This window comes from Lipotes vexillifer, unplaced genomic scaffold (genome assembly GCF_000442215.2).
Source record: "Lipotes vexillifer unplaced genomic scaffold, Lipotes_vexillifer_v1.1 scaffold1608, whole genome shotgun sequence".
NCBI lineage: Eukaryota > Metazoa > Chordata > Mammalia > Artiodactyla > Lipotidae > Lipotes > Lipotes vexillifer.
The window spans coordinates 511362-529461 of NW_006774162.1; the positions used below are offsets into that span (position 1 = coordinate 511362).

Below are 18100 nucleotides of genomic sequence, written 5' to 3' on the forward strand. Positions count from 1 at the left end.
TCCACCTGATGGCTTTTCTGCCGGCAGGTGCCTCAGGAAGACCTGGCCCAAGTTTTCAGAACTCTCCAGGGTTTCTCAATCCACCTCAGGCGGCCCGCAGTGCTCGACCCGGCCACTTTCCAGCCTGCTAGTTCCTTCACTGACACACAGCTCAGTTCCTGTACATGGCATGGTTTGGGGTGCGGGGGAGTGGAGTGGGACAGGTATAAGAGGAAGTTGGACGCCCAGGGAAGCGTCCTGTCTAGGCAGCTGGGCACCAGGAGCCTGAGGGCAAAGGAAGAGGCCACGCCGTGCCCTCCTCTGCTGCAGCCAGGATGGGTCTGAGGGTGGCTCAGACAGGTCTCTGGGTTGGCCACAGAGCCGCTCCGCAGAGGGGCTGGCCTCCTACCTGCTGTGGGAGGGGTAGCAGAGTCGGGGGGCGGGGAGAGGGACAAGGAGGCGGGTGTGAGGAGGCCCTTGATTCCTTTATGGTGGGGGGTGCAGGGAGCAGGGGGAAGGGCAGGAGGTACTTGCAGGGGGTCTCACCCTGGATTTCCCTTCAGGTTTTGTGGTCCTGGTGCTGCCCCAGAGCTGTAAGTAACCCCTTTTAAGTCACGGGAGGTTGGGGTGTGGTGTGGGCTGTGTGGGAGGGACCTTGCCACTGAGGTAGCGCTTTTCCAGTTTCTTCTGTGATTCAAATGGTTCAGAAATATTAGCATTTGTTAAACCAAGGTGATGAGTATATAGGTGTTGATTATCCTATTCTCTACTTTTCTGTATATTTAAAAATTTTGAAAATTAAAAACTTTCAAAGGCTCAGGTTCAATGAAGGCTTCAACTAATCGCTTACTGGGAACCAGTAACAGGAGACCAGTAGCAGCATGGATGAGTGATGCCCACTGTTATTCCTCCACAGTCAAGAGGGCAGAAAAGGCCTACTTTGCAGCAGGAAAAATTAGAATGAGCGGGGAGTAGGAACTTCCGGGTCCATTGGGATATTGTGTCCCAGCTGGGGGGATGGACTGAAGGGGCCTGGGGGCTGCCATTCTGGGTGGGTTACAAGTTAGGGGCACTCCCACAGGAAGGCAGAGAAGAGATGGGCCAGAGCCTCTCAGATCAAGGACTCCACTGAAGGTCCTGCAAGACTCTCGCCTGAAGGCCAGGCCAGGGTCTTCTGATATGGCTGTCTGGGGCTGGGTCGCTCTTCTTCAAAGTCGCTGCCTCCAGGAAGCCTTCTTTACTTGTACCAAGTCCCATTTCATCTTTATTCATCAGCACCCCCTCACCCCATACAGTGTTTTGTTCTTAGTCTGCGGTATATTTATCAACTATATTTGATCTTTTCTAAGCATTTTCAAAATAGACCTTATTTTCATCAGACAGAGAACTCCCCTGAGCCAGCCCTTTGCATTTAGAATTCTAACTTTGCTCACAATTCTGCCCATCAACCCCGCCCCCAAAACCCCTTTAGTGCTCAGCTCAGGGCTCAGCCAGAGGGTCCCTGGCTCAATCTTGGCCTTCTCCTCAGGTGCTGCATACAAGCTGATCTGCTACTACACCAGCTGGTCCCAGTACCGGGAGGGTGATGGGAGCTGCTTCCCAGACACCATTGATCCCTTCCTCTGTACCCACATCATCTACAGCTTTGCCAACATAAGCAACAATGCGATCGACACCTAGGAATGGAATGATGTGACGCTCTATGACACACTGAACACACTCAAGAACAGGTTGGGCCACTGGCTGGCCAGGGGAGGAGGAAGATGGAGGGTTAGCAGGGCTAGTCTCAGGGTAGCGTACTCCTGCTCAAGTGGGTGGGCGAGGTCCTCAGTACTCACCTCTGGGTGGAGAACTGGAGGGCCTTGACTTAAGTGGGAAGAAGTGATGAGGGCAGGTGTCAGGGTATAGAAGAAGACCATAGAGGAAGGCACAGCTGAGCTCCCCTGGGAAAGGGAACCCCCTCCATCCTCTGAGGGTGCCTCTCCACAGAGAAAGTGCTCATGACTATTTTGCCATATCCTGGCTTCCCCACTGGAGGGAACAAATATGGGCAACATACCACAGAGTAACTGCCACAAATGCTTAGAAAGTCTTAGAATACTGAATCTCAGGGTTGGAAGGACCTCATAGGCCTGATTCAGCCTCCCACCCAAAGCTAGAAGCCTGATACAGCCTCCTAAACGTGGGGCCACCTCATGTCACAACAACTTCACTCAACCCCTGCCCTCTTGCCTCCCTGTGCCCCGCAGGAATCCCAGCCTGAAGACCCTTCTATCTGTTGGAGGATGGAACTTTGGTTCTCAAAGGTAGGTTGATGGAATAGGAGAAGGCATAGCTTTCTCCTCATCCACTGGATGGGGGTCACAGGGACCCCAGACTGGTCAGGCACAGGGGCCTGAATGGTTGTCAGGAGCCTGCCTCATGTACAACCATGAAATCAGAGCGCAGAGAGGGAAAGGAACTTGTCAAGAGTCACACAGCGGGGGCTTCCCTGGTGGCGCAGTGGTTGAGAGTCCGCCTGCTAATGCAGGGGACACGGGTTCGAGCCCCGGTCTGGGAAGATCCCGCATGCCGCAGAGCAACTAGGCCCGTGAGCCACAACTACTGAGCCTGCGCGTCCGGAGCCTGTGCTCCACAACAAGAGAGGCCGCGACAGTGAGGAGTCCGCCTGCTAATGCAGGGGACACGGGTTCGAGCCCCGGTCTGGGAAGATCCCGCATGCCGCAGAGCAACTAGGCCCGTGAGCCACAACTACTGAGCCTGCGCGTCTGGAGCCTGTGCTCCGCAACAAGAGAGGCCGCGATAGTGAGAGGCCTGCGCACCGCGATGAAGAATGGCCCCCGCTTGCCACAACTAGAGAAAGCCCTCGCACAGAAACTAAGACCCAACACAGCAAAAATAAATTAATTAATTAATAAACTCATACCCCCAACATCTTTAAAAAAAATAAAAAAAAAAAAAAAAAAAGAGTCACACAGCAAGGTGGCAGCCAATGCTCTTTTTACTACTTCTCAGACATGAAAACAAAGAAATTTGGGGTGGCGAGGGATACTGTCCTAAGGGCTGGAAGGAGAGAGATGGAATGAATGGGAAATTTGGGAGTGGAGACCCTGTGAGGACATCCTGGAGTGGGTAGAATTGGAGCAGGCTTTAAAAAGGGGGCAAAGATGGCCATAGCAGCTCTCATTTACTGAGCTGTTACTATGTGTCAGGCATCCTATCCAACCATTACCACATGTAATCCTCATAATAGCACTGTGAGATGTTATATTTATGCCCATTTTACAGATGAGAAAACTGAGGCTCAGGTTATAACCTGCTCAAAGTGGCTTGGCTAGTAGGTGATAGAGCCAGGGGTATCTGGCTCCAAAGCACATGGTCTTTCTAAGATAATTGGAGGTGGGTCCTGTCCCAACCATGCCCTCCTAGAGTTGTGTGGGTTCAGACTCCCAGCTCCACATGCCCCAGAGACCCTTCCAGAGGGCTAAGGCGCCCAGCGTATTGGTACTGAGCCCTCTACTGGGGTGATTTCTGTTCTAGATTTTCCAAAATAGCCTCCAACACCTGGAGTCGCAGAACTTTCATCAAGTTGGTGCCACCATTGCTGCGGACCCATGGCTTTGATGGACTGGACCTAGCCTGGCTCTACCCCGGGCGGAGAGACAAGCAGCATCTCACCACTCTGGTCAAGGTGCTGGTTGGGTCAGGGAAAAGGGCAGGGAGGTAGGGAGCATCAGGGAGTGGGGAGGGCAGAAGCTGTCTTCAGAGATATTCTCCTGAGGCAGGCAAAGGGGGACTGAGGCCTCTTTGCTGCAGGGTCCTGAGATCTGGACCAGGGATAACACAAACAAGCCTGTGTCCTGAGATCTTACACAGCAAGGAAGACATCTTTTGACAACAGTGGGAGGTAGGGTGGGGTTCTAAGAGGCAGAGGTCACTAAGCGGAGAACCCATTCCTCACTGCCTGTATTCATTCCCAAACTGACACTGCCCACTCCCCAGCATGCACTGACTGCATCAGAGGTACTCAGTTACCCCAGGGGCAGAGTGATCATTTAAACAAACTGTTCACGGTACAATATAAATCACTTTAATTTTGTGTTCTCCTTTATAAGCTTGAACAAAGCACAGACCAACAGGCAAATATCTTCCAGCATCATCTGTGGACCAAGTGGGATCACTCTCTATTCTCATGGTCCCTCCAGGACAGAGAATAATTGAGTGTTGATGAGTATGCATGGGGTATAGGGATGAGATTGGTCCAAACAGTTTTTTAGGAAAAGGATGGGTGAGTCTGAGGATGAGACCACTTTATCGTTCCCACTGAGCTCCAGTCAGGTTGGAGATTACAGCAGACAGCGAAGGCCAATGACATGCTCAGAGATCTTTCACCTCAAGGCTTGCTGTCACTCACCTGCCTCTCTCTCAACCAGGAAATGGAGGCTGAGTTTGCAAGGGAAGCCCAGGCAGGAGCAGAGCAACTCCTGCTCAGCGCGGCAGTGTCTGCTGGGAAGATTGCCATTGACAGAGGCTATGACATCGCCCAGATATCCGGGTGAATCTCCTTCCTGATGCACTCCATGTACAATCAGAAGACTGGGCTTCTAGTCCTAGTTTCTCCAAAGATGTGTGACCTTGAGCAAGTCACTTCCCTTCTGTGTGCCTCAGCCTCCCCATCTGTCAAACGGGGCATAACGATCCCTATCCTTCCTTTTCATTTGGGGTATTGTGCTGCTCAGCTGAGAAAGTCGTTATGAATGTATGTATTTGTGGAAAAGAAAATAGGGAAAGTTATACAAACAAGCAGTCACTAGTCTCTGGAGGGGCAAGGCAGCAGTAATGATACCTTTCATTTCTAGGCTGCTGGGCAGTCCTCACGGTGCTGTCACATGCAGGTGACCCCCTCCCTTTCCTGTTCACCCTGCCTCCTCATGCGTGAGAATATGAGCAGTCCCCAGCCAAGCAGGATGATCTCTCGGTGGAACAACGGCATGGGTCTTAGGAAACCCCAGAGTAAGAGACAAAGGCTCTTCGCTCTGACTTTAGAATCTTCTTTAGGGTCTTAGGGAGTATAGACTTGGTGCTTTAATTGATCACTTAGAGGGTGGGAATGAGGTGGCTCTCAACCATTTGCCCCAAACACCTGAAGCTCATGTTCATGCAATCCACCTGCAGACCCTCCACCTTTGTGTGTGGAAACCTTACTTCCCACCAGGAGGAATCATAGGTTCAGGCCTTCCTTTGGTCCTGCTCTCTCCCGACAAGGCTAGCTGTTGATGCCACTTGAAATCTGCTTTCTCAAAGATGAATGTGGCTGGAGTGGAGGGGGTGACGTGTGTTGGAGGCCAGCTCCCAACTGTGTGCTGGGGGCAGATTGGAAGAACCCCATTCTTGCCTTGAATGCTCCTGTGGGACCCTGAGCCCACTCCCCAGCGTGGCACAAGGGAGGTGGTCCAGCAGCCTAGACAGCGGGTCACTGGGTTCTACTGGGTTTGGAGTTAATGGCTTTTCTCTTGGCTGCTTGTTTCTCCAGCTCACATCCTGCTAGGGTGGTGCACTTTTAAATTTTTCGCCTTGCCCTGCATCCACTCTTCCACAGACACCTGCACTTCATCAGCCTTTTGGCCTACGACTTTCATGGAGCGTGGCGCCAGAACATAGCTCATCACAGCCCCCTATTCTGAGGCCAGGAACATACAAGTTCTGACAGATTCAGCAATGCTGTGAGTGTCCCAAAGGAGGGAGGGCTGAGAGGGGATCACAGACATGCCACTTGCCAGAGCTCAGACACCAACCTCTCCGCTCCTCAGTAATCCTGCAAGGGAGGGGTTATAGGGCCCACTTCACAGATGAGGAAACTGAGGCCCAAAGTTTATGCATTCTCCGTAGTTCTGGGAACTGGGGAGGTGATACTTCCATAAAGAGTCAGGACATCTCCTGATGGGCCTGTAGGGTGGACCTAGAGAAGGCAGAGGGCAGATTGAAGAGAGCACAGAGAAGGCTGGGGGCTGAGAGGGCAAGAGTCTAGTCTAGACCTGCCATTGTTTGCTGTGTAACCTGGGCCAATCGCCAGATTTCTGCAACTATCGAACAGTAATAATCCCTTCCTATACCTAAGAGGATTTTTTTCAAGACTGAAATTACACAATGCTTTTTAGACTGACATTATAGGTTCCCAGAAGGAAGGGAATTCCAGACGCATCTAGACCTGGAACTCCAACTTTCAAGGCAGCAGTGGGAACTGCACAACCTTTCCCCTCATAGACCACCAGCATCTAACTGCTCAAACTGTCCTGCCCTACCCACCCACAGGACTACACTGTGAGCTATGTGTTGAGGCTGGGGGCCCAGGCCAATAAGCTGGTGATGGGTATCCCCACTTTTGGGAGGAGCTTCACCCTGGCCTCTTCCAAGACAGATGTGGGAGCCCCGACCTCAGGGCCAGGAATACCAGGCCGGTTCACCAAGGAGAAAGGGACCCTCGCCTACTATGAGGTATGAGCTGGGGAGAAGGTAAGATTTCCCGGGGCACCCGCAGCCCCGGGGAAGGTGAGCCTCCCACCCCACCCACACTTTACTCCTTTGGAAATTAAAAAAATTGTTCCAGCAGACCTAGCACTCTGGAGAAGAGGGAGGAGGAGGCCAGGCACATCCTGTCTGCACCCACTCTGGCCACCAAGCTGGGGCCTTCCTTCTAGCCCAGGAAAAAGCAATGGCCAAGAGGTAGGTTCTTTTGTTTCGGCCCATCCTCTGCTGCTCTGTCCTTCCTTGGGCCGGTCCGCAGTGTCAAAGCACGATTTCCCACATCCCTGTTTAAGGTGCAGGAAGCTAATCAGAGCCCCCATAATGCCCTCAGGTTACAGCAGCTACCGAATCCTGGGATCTTTGCATCTGTTTTAAGTAAAGTTGTGTGAAGCCTGCAGTCTCTAGGGGAAGATGTAGCCTGCAGGAAGAAGCAAGGGGCTGAGAGATTTGGACTGTGGCCCCTGGTGACCTGCAAAATCTCAGCACAGCTCCCCACACCACCTCTGCCCTGTTCTCTGCTCAGATCTGTGACTTTCTCCGCGAAGCCACGGTCCATAGACTCCTTGGTCAGCAGGTCCCCTATGCCACTAAGGGCAACCAGTGGGTGGGGTATGACGACCAGGAGAGCGTCAAAAACAAGGTACGTACCTAAGGCCACACCCCAAGTTGAAGAGGGGGAGGGAAGCCCCCTGCACTGAGGGTGGGGCTTGGCTACAGAGGTGTTTGGGGTCTCAGGTGTCTGCTTTTCTCTCCCATGGGGAGGTGTTCAGATAGCATGCCCCCCCATAAGCACCCTGGCCCAGGGAACCCAGCCCTGCCTGCTCTGGGTCTCCAGAGCAGGTGCGGTACCTGAGGAACAGGCAGCTGGCTGGCGCCATGTTGTGGGCCCTGGACTTGGATGAATTTCATGGCAACTTCTGCGGAAAGAATCTGTACTTCCCTCTCACCAATGCCATCAAGGATGCACTTGCTGAGGTGTAGCCTTTGGTTCTTGGGCACGCAGTGGGGCAGAGATCACTTGGCTCTGACTGGCTAGGAGCCTGATCACCTGCCCTGCTGGGTCCCCTGTTGAGCTTCTGTCTCCCTTCCTTGGGCCCATGCAGAGGGCCACAGCTCTGCCATCTGAGCTCAGCTCTGGTGGACAGGTAGGTAAGAGTGGGGCTGTGGGACCAACACAGTGTAAGACATGGGGTCAGCACATAACTGCTGATTAAGGAGAATGCTCAACAACTCCAAGCCCCACACAAGGAGATTTCTTCAGCTCCCTTACCCCCAGGCCTCTATGCCTAAGGACACCATTTTGGCAAGCTCTACCACTGCAGAGTGAAATATCTTACAAGAAGCAGCAACCACACTAATTATATCCTCTGCAAAGCCCAACTTGAAACCTTTACTCAGGAACATAATCATGTCCCCATTCCACTTCCCTTTCCTGATTCTGCAGCTGCTCAATAAAGCACTGGGGCTCGCCAGTTATTAGCGCTTGCTTCAGTCTATCTTTGCGGTCCCACTGGACCCACAGGGCTCACCTCCCCCATCTCTTCTGGATTCCTCTCTCTCAGGCTTGGTAGTCCTGAGCTGCAGAAAGTGAGACCACCCTGTCCTCTGCCGGGCCCCAAGAAGTCCCCAAAAGAGGCAAGCATCGCCAGACCCATCAGTCATGGACTTAACCCAAGAGGGCTGATGGGCTTCCAGATCTTAAAGTCATTATCGTCCAGACTTCTCAATACAGTTCCTTGTTGAAAGAAGCCTTTTCTGTTTCCAGGGGCTAGCAGGCACTAGGAAGGAAACCCTTTAACACCAACCCTTCATCTCCTCTCACCTTGGGGAGGTGTAGGAGCCAACACAGGGTCAGGTTAGAGAGAGCCCTGACCCTGGACTCTCAGGGCTAGAAGGAGACACCTACATTATCTCACATACCCTCCCTCCGTCCCAGGCCTAGAGTCTCTACAGGGCTTGAGCCTTCCAACCTGCCCCCACACTCTCAGTGACCAGTTGCTCATTACCTTAGAGGAACTCTTTCCATTGCTGGACTGAAATCAGTCAGATGTCCTAGGGCTGTAACCCAGCCCTCTGTCTCTCCCCTCTTGGGACATAGCCCTCAGCCCATGCAGAAACCAAGACTCCTCAGCTCAGCCTGGGACATGAGGTGGGGGCCAGATGGGACAGGATGGGTCAAACGGGATGAGCTCAGATCAGCCAGCCTTCCAGCCTTTATGAAGTAGAGATGTCTCAGCAGTTTCTGTGAACTCCCAGAGCCCCAAACATGCCTTGTATCCAAAGAGAGTTCAGCTGCATGCTCCAAAACCAAAGAGAAATTATCTGTGGATTCCCTGATGTTTGGATTATCTGTGACTTGGCCTAGTGGTTTGTGACACTGGTTTGAGGTGTCGGGAAGAAAATACCTATCGGCCTTCCTGAAATCTGAACCAGCTGGAGCGGGGCAGATGCAACTGATCTCAAGGTCACTGCCAAGCTAAAGGAAAAGAGAGTGAGAACTTGGCCAGAGCTTCAGGGGTACCTGGCATTTCACCGCTGGCCAGTGGGCCAAGCATTCCCTAATCCCTGCGCACTGCCTACTCTACCACACAGGGGTCTTTGAAAAGCCAGGGGCTGTGAGTCCTCCAGGGAAGTCAACCCCCACCCTACCTCCCCTGGCCACCCTTCCCCCATCCTGAGACAGTCTCTGGAGGGCTGACTCAGGGTCCTGCAGAGTTAGTCACATTCACTTATAGCTGCAGAGTCAGAGGCCAGGGATAGAGATCGGGTCTCCAGTCCTGGAGGACTGCCCAGCAGGACACTGAGTCACCCGGCAGAGGGCACGGGCACCCAAGCAGGGCAGGATCTGGAGGCTTCCCAGGCCCTCCACTGCCTCTCCCCAAGAAGGACAGCCACTGGTGAGAGGTGGCCACACTCCTGTGCCCCCAAGCCCCGGGGCATGAGGAGAGCATGCACGCCACTGAAGGCCCTAAATAAATTACATGTGTATTGATTTTTAAATTATGGGATATATCATACAAGCTAAAGAGTGCATAAGATGTATTTGTTTAATTTAAAGAATTACTATATAGTGAAAGCCTGTGTAACCACCACCCAGGATGGGAAATGAGACCTCATTAGTGCCCCTGAAACTCCACAGTCACATACATCCCTGTCCCTCTGCCCAGAGGTAGGCACTATCCTGACCTTCCCTGCTTTCTTTTGTGGTCTCACCCGCTAGAGACGCCCCTTGAAGAAGAGAGCTGGTGCTCCCCGTGCTTGAATTGAATATGAAAGGGGTCTCATCGCTCTCTGTGCCTGGCTCCTTTGCTCCCCGTTATGTCTGTTAGATCAACCATGTAGCTGAAGTTTGCTCATTTTATTCCATTTTTGGTTTAGAGGGGCACATACATGTCACAGTTATTTATGCATTCCCCTGTTGAGGGAGAGCTGTGTTCTCCAGATTTGGTGTTACAAACAATGCTGCTGTAAATGTTTGCATGCATGTCTCCTGGGGCACTGGTGTGAGAGTTTCTGGGGGTGTAAATGCTGGGTCATAGAATTTGCACATTTTCAATCTGACTAGATACCGTCTCACTTTTTCCAGAGATTGCTCCCATCTACACTCCCACCAGCAATGAGAGCTCTTGTTACTTTCCCTCCTCCCTGACACATGTTATTTTCAGGCTTATTAAATCATTCCCAATCTTACCGTTTTATTGGATGAATGACTCAATGACTAGGAATTTGGTTGTACCTGCCTCATTTCCCCGTGGCATGCAGATGTCCTGCTTCGAAGAGTACAAGTCTCAGAGTGCTGTCCTCCTCCAAGGTCTCTTCCAGACCTGTCTTATGACTTGACTTTACCCCCAAGGGCTAGGGGACTGTCATAATGTTCTCTGTAACAGATGGGGAACCTGAGGTCCAGAGCAGGGATTGGAGAGGCTGGGTAACCAGGGGCCTTAGACTCCCTTTCTGGGGTCCCATTGCTAGAAGACCTTCCTCCAATCAGGCCCACCTTGGGCATCCCAATTCCCTCCCTCTCTAGGCCCTCAACCTCATACAGCACAAGTGAGAATTCCCAGGGAATGTGAGGACCAGGGGAGTGTGGGACCCCAGGGACAAAGCTGGGAGTGCTCCCAAGAGAATGCTGTTTCCAGGCTGTCTGGAACCCCAGCACCCAAGCTGAGAAGCCCTGGGCACAAGTGGTCCCCCAGAGGCCAAACACACAGAGCCTGATCTGGGTTCATTCTCCAGATGGAAGCTCTTGTTCCCGTTGCCCTGACCCCTGGCGCAGGCTCCTGGCAATGTCCCATCTCACCGATCTGTACCCTCCCCCCATCTGGGCACCAGAACCCTGCCTGCTGAGATCCAATCAGGGTGATGGACGAGGTCGTGCACTCCTCAAGGGACCCTTGCAGTCCTCCGCCAGAGCTATTCCTGGCTTCAGCGCCTCCCCACGCACCCCCCCAGTCCCCCTGCCTGACCTGACCCCACAGCTGGGAATCATTTCCCTGGGGGTGGGGCAGCCCCCTGACTATATAAGCCGGGACCTGGGTGTCCCAGGCACCCTGGAAGCACAGAGCCTCCAGTGCTGCAACCTGCGCCCTCCAGCCCGACCCTCCAGCAATCCTTGCAATGAGAGGAAAATCCACCTGGGAAGCCCTTGCCTGTGGTCCGGAGGAGACTGCCTCTGAGTCTGCAAATGTGCCCACCACAGAGCCCTCTGGAGAAGTGGCAACACCGAAGTCTACCGGGGAAGAGCAGGCTCCCAAGCCACAGGAGCCTGCCCCTCAGGCACCTGCCCCCGCAGCCTCTAAACCCGCACCTCCAAGCGAAGGTGACAAGAGGCGGGGCAGGTGGAGGAGGGAGGCAGCCTTGGTGGAGAGTGGTGCGGGGAGAGCTTTTGGCTACAAACCTCTTTATCTCCCCCTGCTTCTCCCTCAGATGTCCCCAGTGCCCCGCTGCTGCTGGCTGTGGAGGACGTGAGTGACAGCTCGGTGACTGTGAGCTGGGAACCCCCGGAGAGGCTAGGGAAGCTGGGGCTCCAGGGCTATGTTCTGGAACTCCGCCGAGAGGGAGGTGAGCTATGGGCTAAGCCCTGCATACACCCAGGGGAGGTGGGCTTAGAGGGCAGCAGGGACAAGCCCCCAGACTCTGAAGTTGGGTCAGTCCAAGGGGAGATACAGAAGGAGGGAGAGGAAGCAGTCCGCTCAAGCCACTCACACACAGCTTCTTGCTCCACCAACGCACCTCTGAAAGCAGGAGGATGTCCAAAAGGCCTTAGGAGGCCCCCTGTCCTCCAGCTCCAGGAAGCCTCTGAGTAACAGAGATAAAAGGGTAGGTGACAGTGGGGCACTCCTCTGTGAGAATGAAGGAGGTGGTAAGTCTCAGAGGACCCTGCTTGAGGAGGGCAAGCAGGAGGTGGAGAGCAAAAGAAGCTGAGGGGGAGGGTAAGTTGTAAACGACAGTGAGGAGAAATAGGGGATGGGCGGCTCTGGCCAAATTTCTCATGCCAGCATCCTGTTATCCACCTCTGTGGCAGTCAAGTTCAGCCTGGCCTCTGCCTTTGTCCTACCTTGCTGTGTGATTTGGCAAATGTGTCCAACCCTCTCTGGGCTCCGGCAAACCCATCTCTGGCCACCACTCAAGTGTTCTAACATCAGGTGTCTTTGATGCCATTTGACAACAAGAAGTCAGGGAGGCAAAGGGAAAATAAGTCCCAGAAAGGGAGGTCAGCTTCCTCAGATCATCAGTGAGAAGGGAAGCCCCACTGAGAAGGGTGTCCACAGCCATGGAGCCAGGGCCTTGTACTCTCTTCATTTCTCTCAGCCTTGGAGTGGGTGCCCGTGAATTCCCGGCCCATGATGGTGACCCAGCAGACCGTGCGGAACCTGACTCTAGGTGACAAGTTCTTCATACGTGTGGCTGCAGTGAGCTCTGCAGGGGCTGGCCCACCAGCTGTGCTGGACCAGCCTGTCCACATCCAAGGGATCATTGGTAAATCCTGCTCCCCAGCCCTTCCCAGGCACCTTATCTAATGGATGGAGAAACTGAGGCCAATGGGTAGAGCGAACAGGGCAGTCATTCCCCCCATCCCACACTCACGTGCACAAGCCACCTGCTATCGCCATTCTGCCTTAAGAAAGTCCCAGGTTCCTCAGCAGCAAGGGGCCTCTAGAGGTCAAAGAGGCCATTTCCCTGAGTGACCCAGCCCTCAAGCTTCCTGACCTCCAGAAGTGAGAGCTCAAGCTCCCCAGGTCACCTGCCTCAGAGTCCCAATGCTTAAGAGTCATTTCATTCTTCCTACCTAATCTTAATTCCTTCAGCAGCCATGGAAGCTCATTTTCTGCTCATTTCATATGGCCTGAGTTCCAGATGGGAGTCTTTGCTTGCCTCTTGCTGCACCACGTCCCTAGTGGGAAGAAGATTAATGCCTTACAAAAGGCCGGTGAAGGTTTCTCCATCCCCAGAGGCCAGTGCTGCCCTGGGAACCTGGGATGCCAACTGCTGTCCCCTTGCTAAGATTTCTATTTGTAGGGTGCATTAGCCTCAAGCCCTCCCAGGACTGATCAGGTTTCAGTCTGTTAATGGCAGTGAGTCATTTGGTCTGATCCAAGGTTTCTGGGGACAGCCCAGAGCCCCAGGGTGACAAGAGACATAGGCCAGCAGGTGGCCTGAGGCCTTCTCCACCTTTCTCCTTGTTCCCCCCTCCTCATCTTGACCCCATAATTCTGGACAAGGCCTCCAGACAGAGGGGGTTTCATGGCCACAGAAGGGGGTCAAGTTTGGATTCAAGGAAATATTTTTCAACTCTAAGGCCTGAGAGATGTGGGCACCAGAGGGTTGGGAGTGTAGAATTGTAGACTGTCACGGCTTGTCCATCCAAGCCAAGCAGGTCCAAAGGCACCCAGGACTCCCTTGAGGTCACCTAGCCTATTAGTGGCAGTCCCAGAACCTGACTCCCACACAGGACAGTTCATGTCTTACCAGGCAGCAGGGAGTCTTTTTCTGGTGGTTTTCAAAACCAGTGGACTTTCCCCTCCTTTGAGTCTTGGTGAGACATGGTGCCACCTGGCAGCTCAATATGGACTCATTGATTCTAGCCTGGGAGTGCCAGGAAGCCCTCCTTGTTGGGGAGTGGGGTTGGTGGGCATCCTGGATCTTTCCTGAGGGCCCAGGGATCTCAGACTCTGAGAGCCTGCAGGGGTCAGGGTCCTCTACTTCAAGGCCTAAGACTGGAGGAGTCAGCTAGACTCAGCGCCCTCTACTCCATTAAAATTCCTCTGGCAGGAGAGAAGGGGATTTCCTGGAGAGAAGAGGGGAGGAGGCTGTGAACAAACTGGGAGCAGCCAGCCAGGTCCCCCTCATGGGCAGGGCAGGGTGAGGACCCTGTCCAGAATCCTCAGCTGCTCAGCTGTCCCTCCTCAGCCACCTGGAGCTGCCAAGCATTCCTGGCCCCCTGCAGCTGCCCCTGGAACATTCCACGCCTGATGCTCCCAGGGCCAAGTGACTGCACAGCTAATCCTCAGAGACACCGTGTTCCTTCTGTCTCCTCCCTCTCTGCCCTGCGTGCCACTGACCAACTGCTGCCACCTGTTTGCCACTGAGGAGCCTCAGCCACCACCACCCCTACTCCCGCCCAGGGGGATAGTGGCAGGGGCTGTTGCAGCTTCCCTTGGAATGCCCAACAGTTTCAGTGGTTGCACCTGATTAGGTGATATAGTCAGGAAGGTGGTTCTCTACCGTAGCATGGGGCTGAAGTAAAGTGTCAGGAAGGACTTCCCCACCGCAGACTGAAAGGTAGTGGTAGGAGTAAGAGAGAAGGAAGGGGGTAGGTCTGCTCTGGCTTCATTTAAAAAGGGAAAGATCCCAATCCTCCCATATGGCTTGGAGACAGAACAGTGGGCAAATGGGTCGCACAGGGGCTTCTCTGAAGGCTTGAGCTGTTCAAAGCAGAAGGGCAGAGGGACTGGGAAGACAGTGTTGCCACCCTTCCAGGGAATGCAGGCCCACAGGTGCAGCACACGCTGCCCACCAGGGGGAGCCAGGGAGCCAGCTGGGGCCCATCTGGAGCCCAGGAATACCAGAGCTGCAGGGCAAATCCCAGCCTGGCAGGGTCAGGGCACCAAGGGAGTGCCGGGGATGCCTACCAGTTCACACCGTGGAGGCCCTGCCCTCCTGGAACCTCCTGGCTCTCAAGTCCCCAAGGGACTCAGGGGATTTGGGTCCCTGGATCTGGGGAGTGAGCTTTGCCCTGTCCACAAGGAGGCAGCCTCAGAGCACACTCAGGAGACCTCCTGCCCGGCCAGCAGCCTTCTCCAGTTGTCCCCTGCCCCTGCCACAGAAGCCTCCAATCAGCAGCCCCCCTGCTGTGCTAAGCCTAGCCTCTCGCTTTAATGCAGAGGCTCCCAAGATCCGCGTTCCCCGCCACCTTCGTCAGACCTATGTCCGTCAGGTGGGAGAGATGATTAACCTGCAAATCCCCTTCCAGGTGAGTATGCCTCCTGCCCAGGATAAGAGCTTGGGTGAAATAAGGGCCCCCGTGTGAGGTGTATTAGAGGAGCCCAGGACATGTCAGGATCCCCGTGGAGGTCTGCCTGAGACCCACCCACCAAGATGGCCTCATCCTTCCTCTGTTGTACACATGACTCAGTTGTGGTTCTCCAGCCGGTGAACAGGACAGGTGGCCCCAGGGCTGGCTGGACATCCGGAGAATGAGGCTCTAGGCAGCCCCTGTGGCTCTAGCCTCTGATGCCCCTGCTTGGAAGGGCCAATGGGGCCAGCTCCCCTGGCACAGGGATCCCTGGAGCTGAGTGGGTGTGGGGGTGCTGGCGCCTTCTGCACTCACCTTGAGGGCTCCTCCCTCCCAGGGGAATCCCAAGCCTCAGGCCTCGTGGACCCACAACGGTCACGCCCTGGACAGCCAGCGGGTGAGTGTGCGCGCCGGGGACCAGGACTCCATCCTCTTCATCCGCTCAGCCCAGCGCTCCGACTCAGGCTGCTATGAGCTCACTGTACAGCTGGAAGGCCTGGAGGCCAAGGCAGCCATCGACATCCTGGTGATCGGTATGGGGCCAGGGGAGTCAGGCCTGACTTGCTGGGGACCCAGAGACCTCACCTCCTGCCCCAGAACTGATGGCCAATGGGGTCAGGCCAAGAGAGAGTGATAAGAGCCAGATCTTGGGTGGGGGGATTTTGCAGCAAGCCCAGCCCTCCCCCTCACTCTCTCTCACACTCTGGTCCTACAGAGAAACCTGGATCCCCCAGCAGCATCAGGCTACTGGATGTCTGGGGCTGCAACGCTGCCCTCGAGTGGACACCACCCCAAGACACAGGCAACACAGAGCTCCTGGGCTACACAGTGCAGAAAGCAGACAAAAAGACAGGGGTGAGGCCCGCTGGAGCAGAGTACGGGGAGGAGGAAGGTCTGACTGGGGTTGGGTCTGTGGGGGAAGAAGTGGCCTAGGTGTCTGGGAAGGCCTGTCCACTAAGAGTCCATGGACTGGACAGCTCTGGTCTGCCTGCCACTAACCTGACTCCCTGTGTGGCTTTTGGCAAATCTCTTTCATCTCTGGGTTTCAGTTTCCTCCTGAAGACTGCAAGGGTGGCTCTCGGAGGCCCTTCAAGCTCTAGAGCAGTGCTTCAGGAAATGTAATGTGCATATGAATTACCTGGGAGTCTTGCTAAAATGCAGATCTTAATTCAGTGGGTCTAGGGTGGGGACTGAGATCCTGAACTTCTATGAAGTTCTCAGGTGATTCTTACTTTGCAAGACCTCGGGCCACACTTTGACCAGTAAAGTTCTAGAACTCTCTAAGGACCCCAGCAAGGTCACATTCTCCCAGGGGTTCCTTCCCCCAATTTAAAGTCCCTCAGACCCAAAGCTGGATGTTTCAGCCTCCCAGGGCTGGGCGTGGAACAAGCCCCTCTGAGGAAGAGGCCACAGGGGGAGCAGGGAGGGGTAGGGCAGGGGGGAGGTGAGGATGACAGGCCCAGGGTCCTTGCAGCAATGGTTCACAGTGCTGGAGCGCTACCACCCGACCACCTGCACTATCTCAGACCTCATCGTGGGTAACTCTTACTCCTTCCGAGTCTTCTCGGAAAACCGGTGTGGACTCAGTGCCTCGGCGGCCGTCACCAAGGACCTCGCCCACATCCAGAAGACAGGTGGGTCTGGGTCCAAGCCCGGAAACCAAGCTAGGTCTTGCCATGCTGACCGTCCTCCCTGTCTCTGACGTTTCCTTGGTGTGTCAGCACCCCTTCCTGTGTGCTTCTCATGGGTGCCCACTTGCCAGAGCTTTTGCTGCCCTCTCCACACCCACTCCACAGCTACCCACACACACACATTCTCACGGCGTGACAGTAAAGAAATGGATATGGTTGATTGATTGTAACAAACACATCAGAGCAAACCCATGCAAATGAGAAGCACCCCTTGGGAGGCTGTGCACTTATTCTAAAGATGCCATATGGCTGCCAACATCATAGCAGTCATTGGGTCTCCTGTGCAGTGTCCCAAGGGAGCTACTGTGAAGGGCAATGTGTGTGGATAGGTAGACTGGTGAGTTTGCTAAAAGCAAACTCCCAACCCTAATATAACACCACATAGATGGACAAGAGAGATATGGGTATTTACTGTCTCTATACAGGCACATGGCCCTCTTGCGTCAAATGTGAAATTCCAAGCCCTTTCTCCCTGTCACCCTTTGTGCTCCAAGGCCCTCCCCCGTACAGTCTGTGCGGGCTGCAGAAAGCACACACTAGCCTGAACTGCACAGAATTAGGAAGAAATTTTCATTTAAAAGAAGAAAGCCAGTCAAGTCTCGAAAGACAAACAGAAATGAAATGTAGAATCCCTGGGTTTTTAGTCTCCACCCTCAGCCAAGATCATCTCATCTGTTTGGTTTTGCTGCCCACTCCCCTCTCTCCTCCCCTCTGTGACTCACCCAGCTGTTGTTTAGGCTTTCCTCTGCCTCTTTGAGACATTCTGCCTCTAAGCTCCGGCATGTTGGCTGTGCCTGGCTTCCCAAAGACCCCAGGAGCCTAGGGTCCTGCCATGGGGTTACAGAGGAGGAGGCAGGGATGAAATGGATTGTCTCCCTCCCTTAATTTTCCTCCAGACCACCAGCTCTCTGCTCAGAGAGCCATAGTCATCACATGACCTTCCATCGCTTAAGCCACAAACTCACTACGTGATATTGGGCAAGTCCCTCATCTATGAAGGGTCTTAGTTTTCCATCTGTCAACTGGGGATGACAAATTTATCCTTGCAAAGGAACGCTGTGTAGATTAAATGGCGTACTGAAGTGTAAGCTGTAGTGATTTTAAGAAAATGGATGAGGTCAGTCTTAAGAGGTTTCCTCCTGTAACCTCAAATTCACCCTACTTTCTCCTTCCAAACCAGATATTGTTGCCAAACCTAAAAGTTTTGTTGAGCGAGATTTCTCAGAAGCCCCCTCGTTCACCCAGCCCCTGGCTGACCACACCTCCACCCCTGGCTACAGCACGCAGCTCTTCTGCAGTGTCCGAGCGTCACCCAAGGTGAGGGGCAGGGCCCTGCTGTGCCCTGGGCAGGGGCACCGGGGTTGAAGAATCTTCCCAGGCATCTTTCCCT

The 18100-nt window shown here is 54.0% G+C and overlaps 2 protein-coding genes across 2 annotated transcripts in view; both read left to right on the top strand.

Moving 5' to 3' along the window:
* Positions 1 to 296: 296 nt before the first annotated feature.
* Positions 297 to 7485, top strand: CHI3L1 (chitinase 3 like 1). The gene is given in 10 exon segments (XM_007448994.1): positions 297 to 339; positions 543 to 572; positions 1508 to 1709; positions 2229 to 2285; positions 3520 to 3670; positions 4413 to 4534; positions 5579 to 5702; positions 6292 to 6474; positions 7028 to 7144; positions 7345 to 7485. Coding segments are annotated over 10 exon segments (1152 nt in total). The 5' UTR covers positions 297 to 314.
* Positions 7486 to 11057: 3572 nt separating this feature from the next.
* Positions 11058 to 18100, top strand: part of MYBPH (myosin binding protein H) — an 8139-nt gene continuing 1096 nt past the window's right edge. The window contains exons 1-8 of the mRNA XM_007448995.1: positions 11058 to 11323; positions 11431 to 11565; positions 12316 to 12483; positions 14889 to 14977; positions 15357 to 15552; positions 15735 to 15874; positions 16494 to 16653; positions 17891 to 18027. Of these exons, the coding sequence (XP_007449057.1) occupies positions 11122 to 11323; positions 11431 to 11565; positions 12316 to 12483; positions 14889 to 14977; positions 15357 to 15552; positions 15735 to 15874; positions 16494 to 16653; positions 17891 to 18027 (1227 nt within the window). The 5' untranslated portion in view covers positions 11058 to 11121. The remainder of the gene's footprint in view (positions 11324 to 11430; positions 11566 to 12315; positions 12484 to 14888; positions 14978 to 15356; positions 15553 to 15734; positions 15875 to 16493; positions 16654 to 17890; positions 18028 to 18100) is intronic.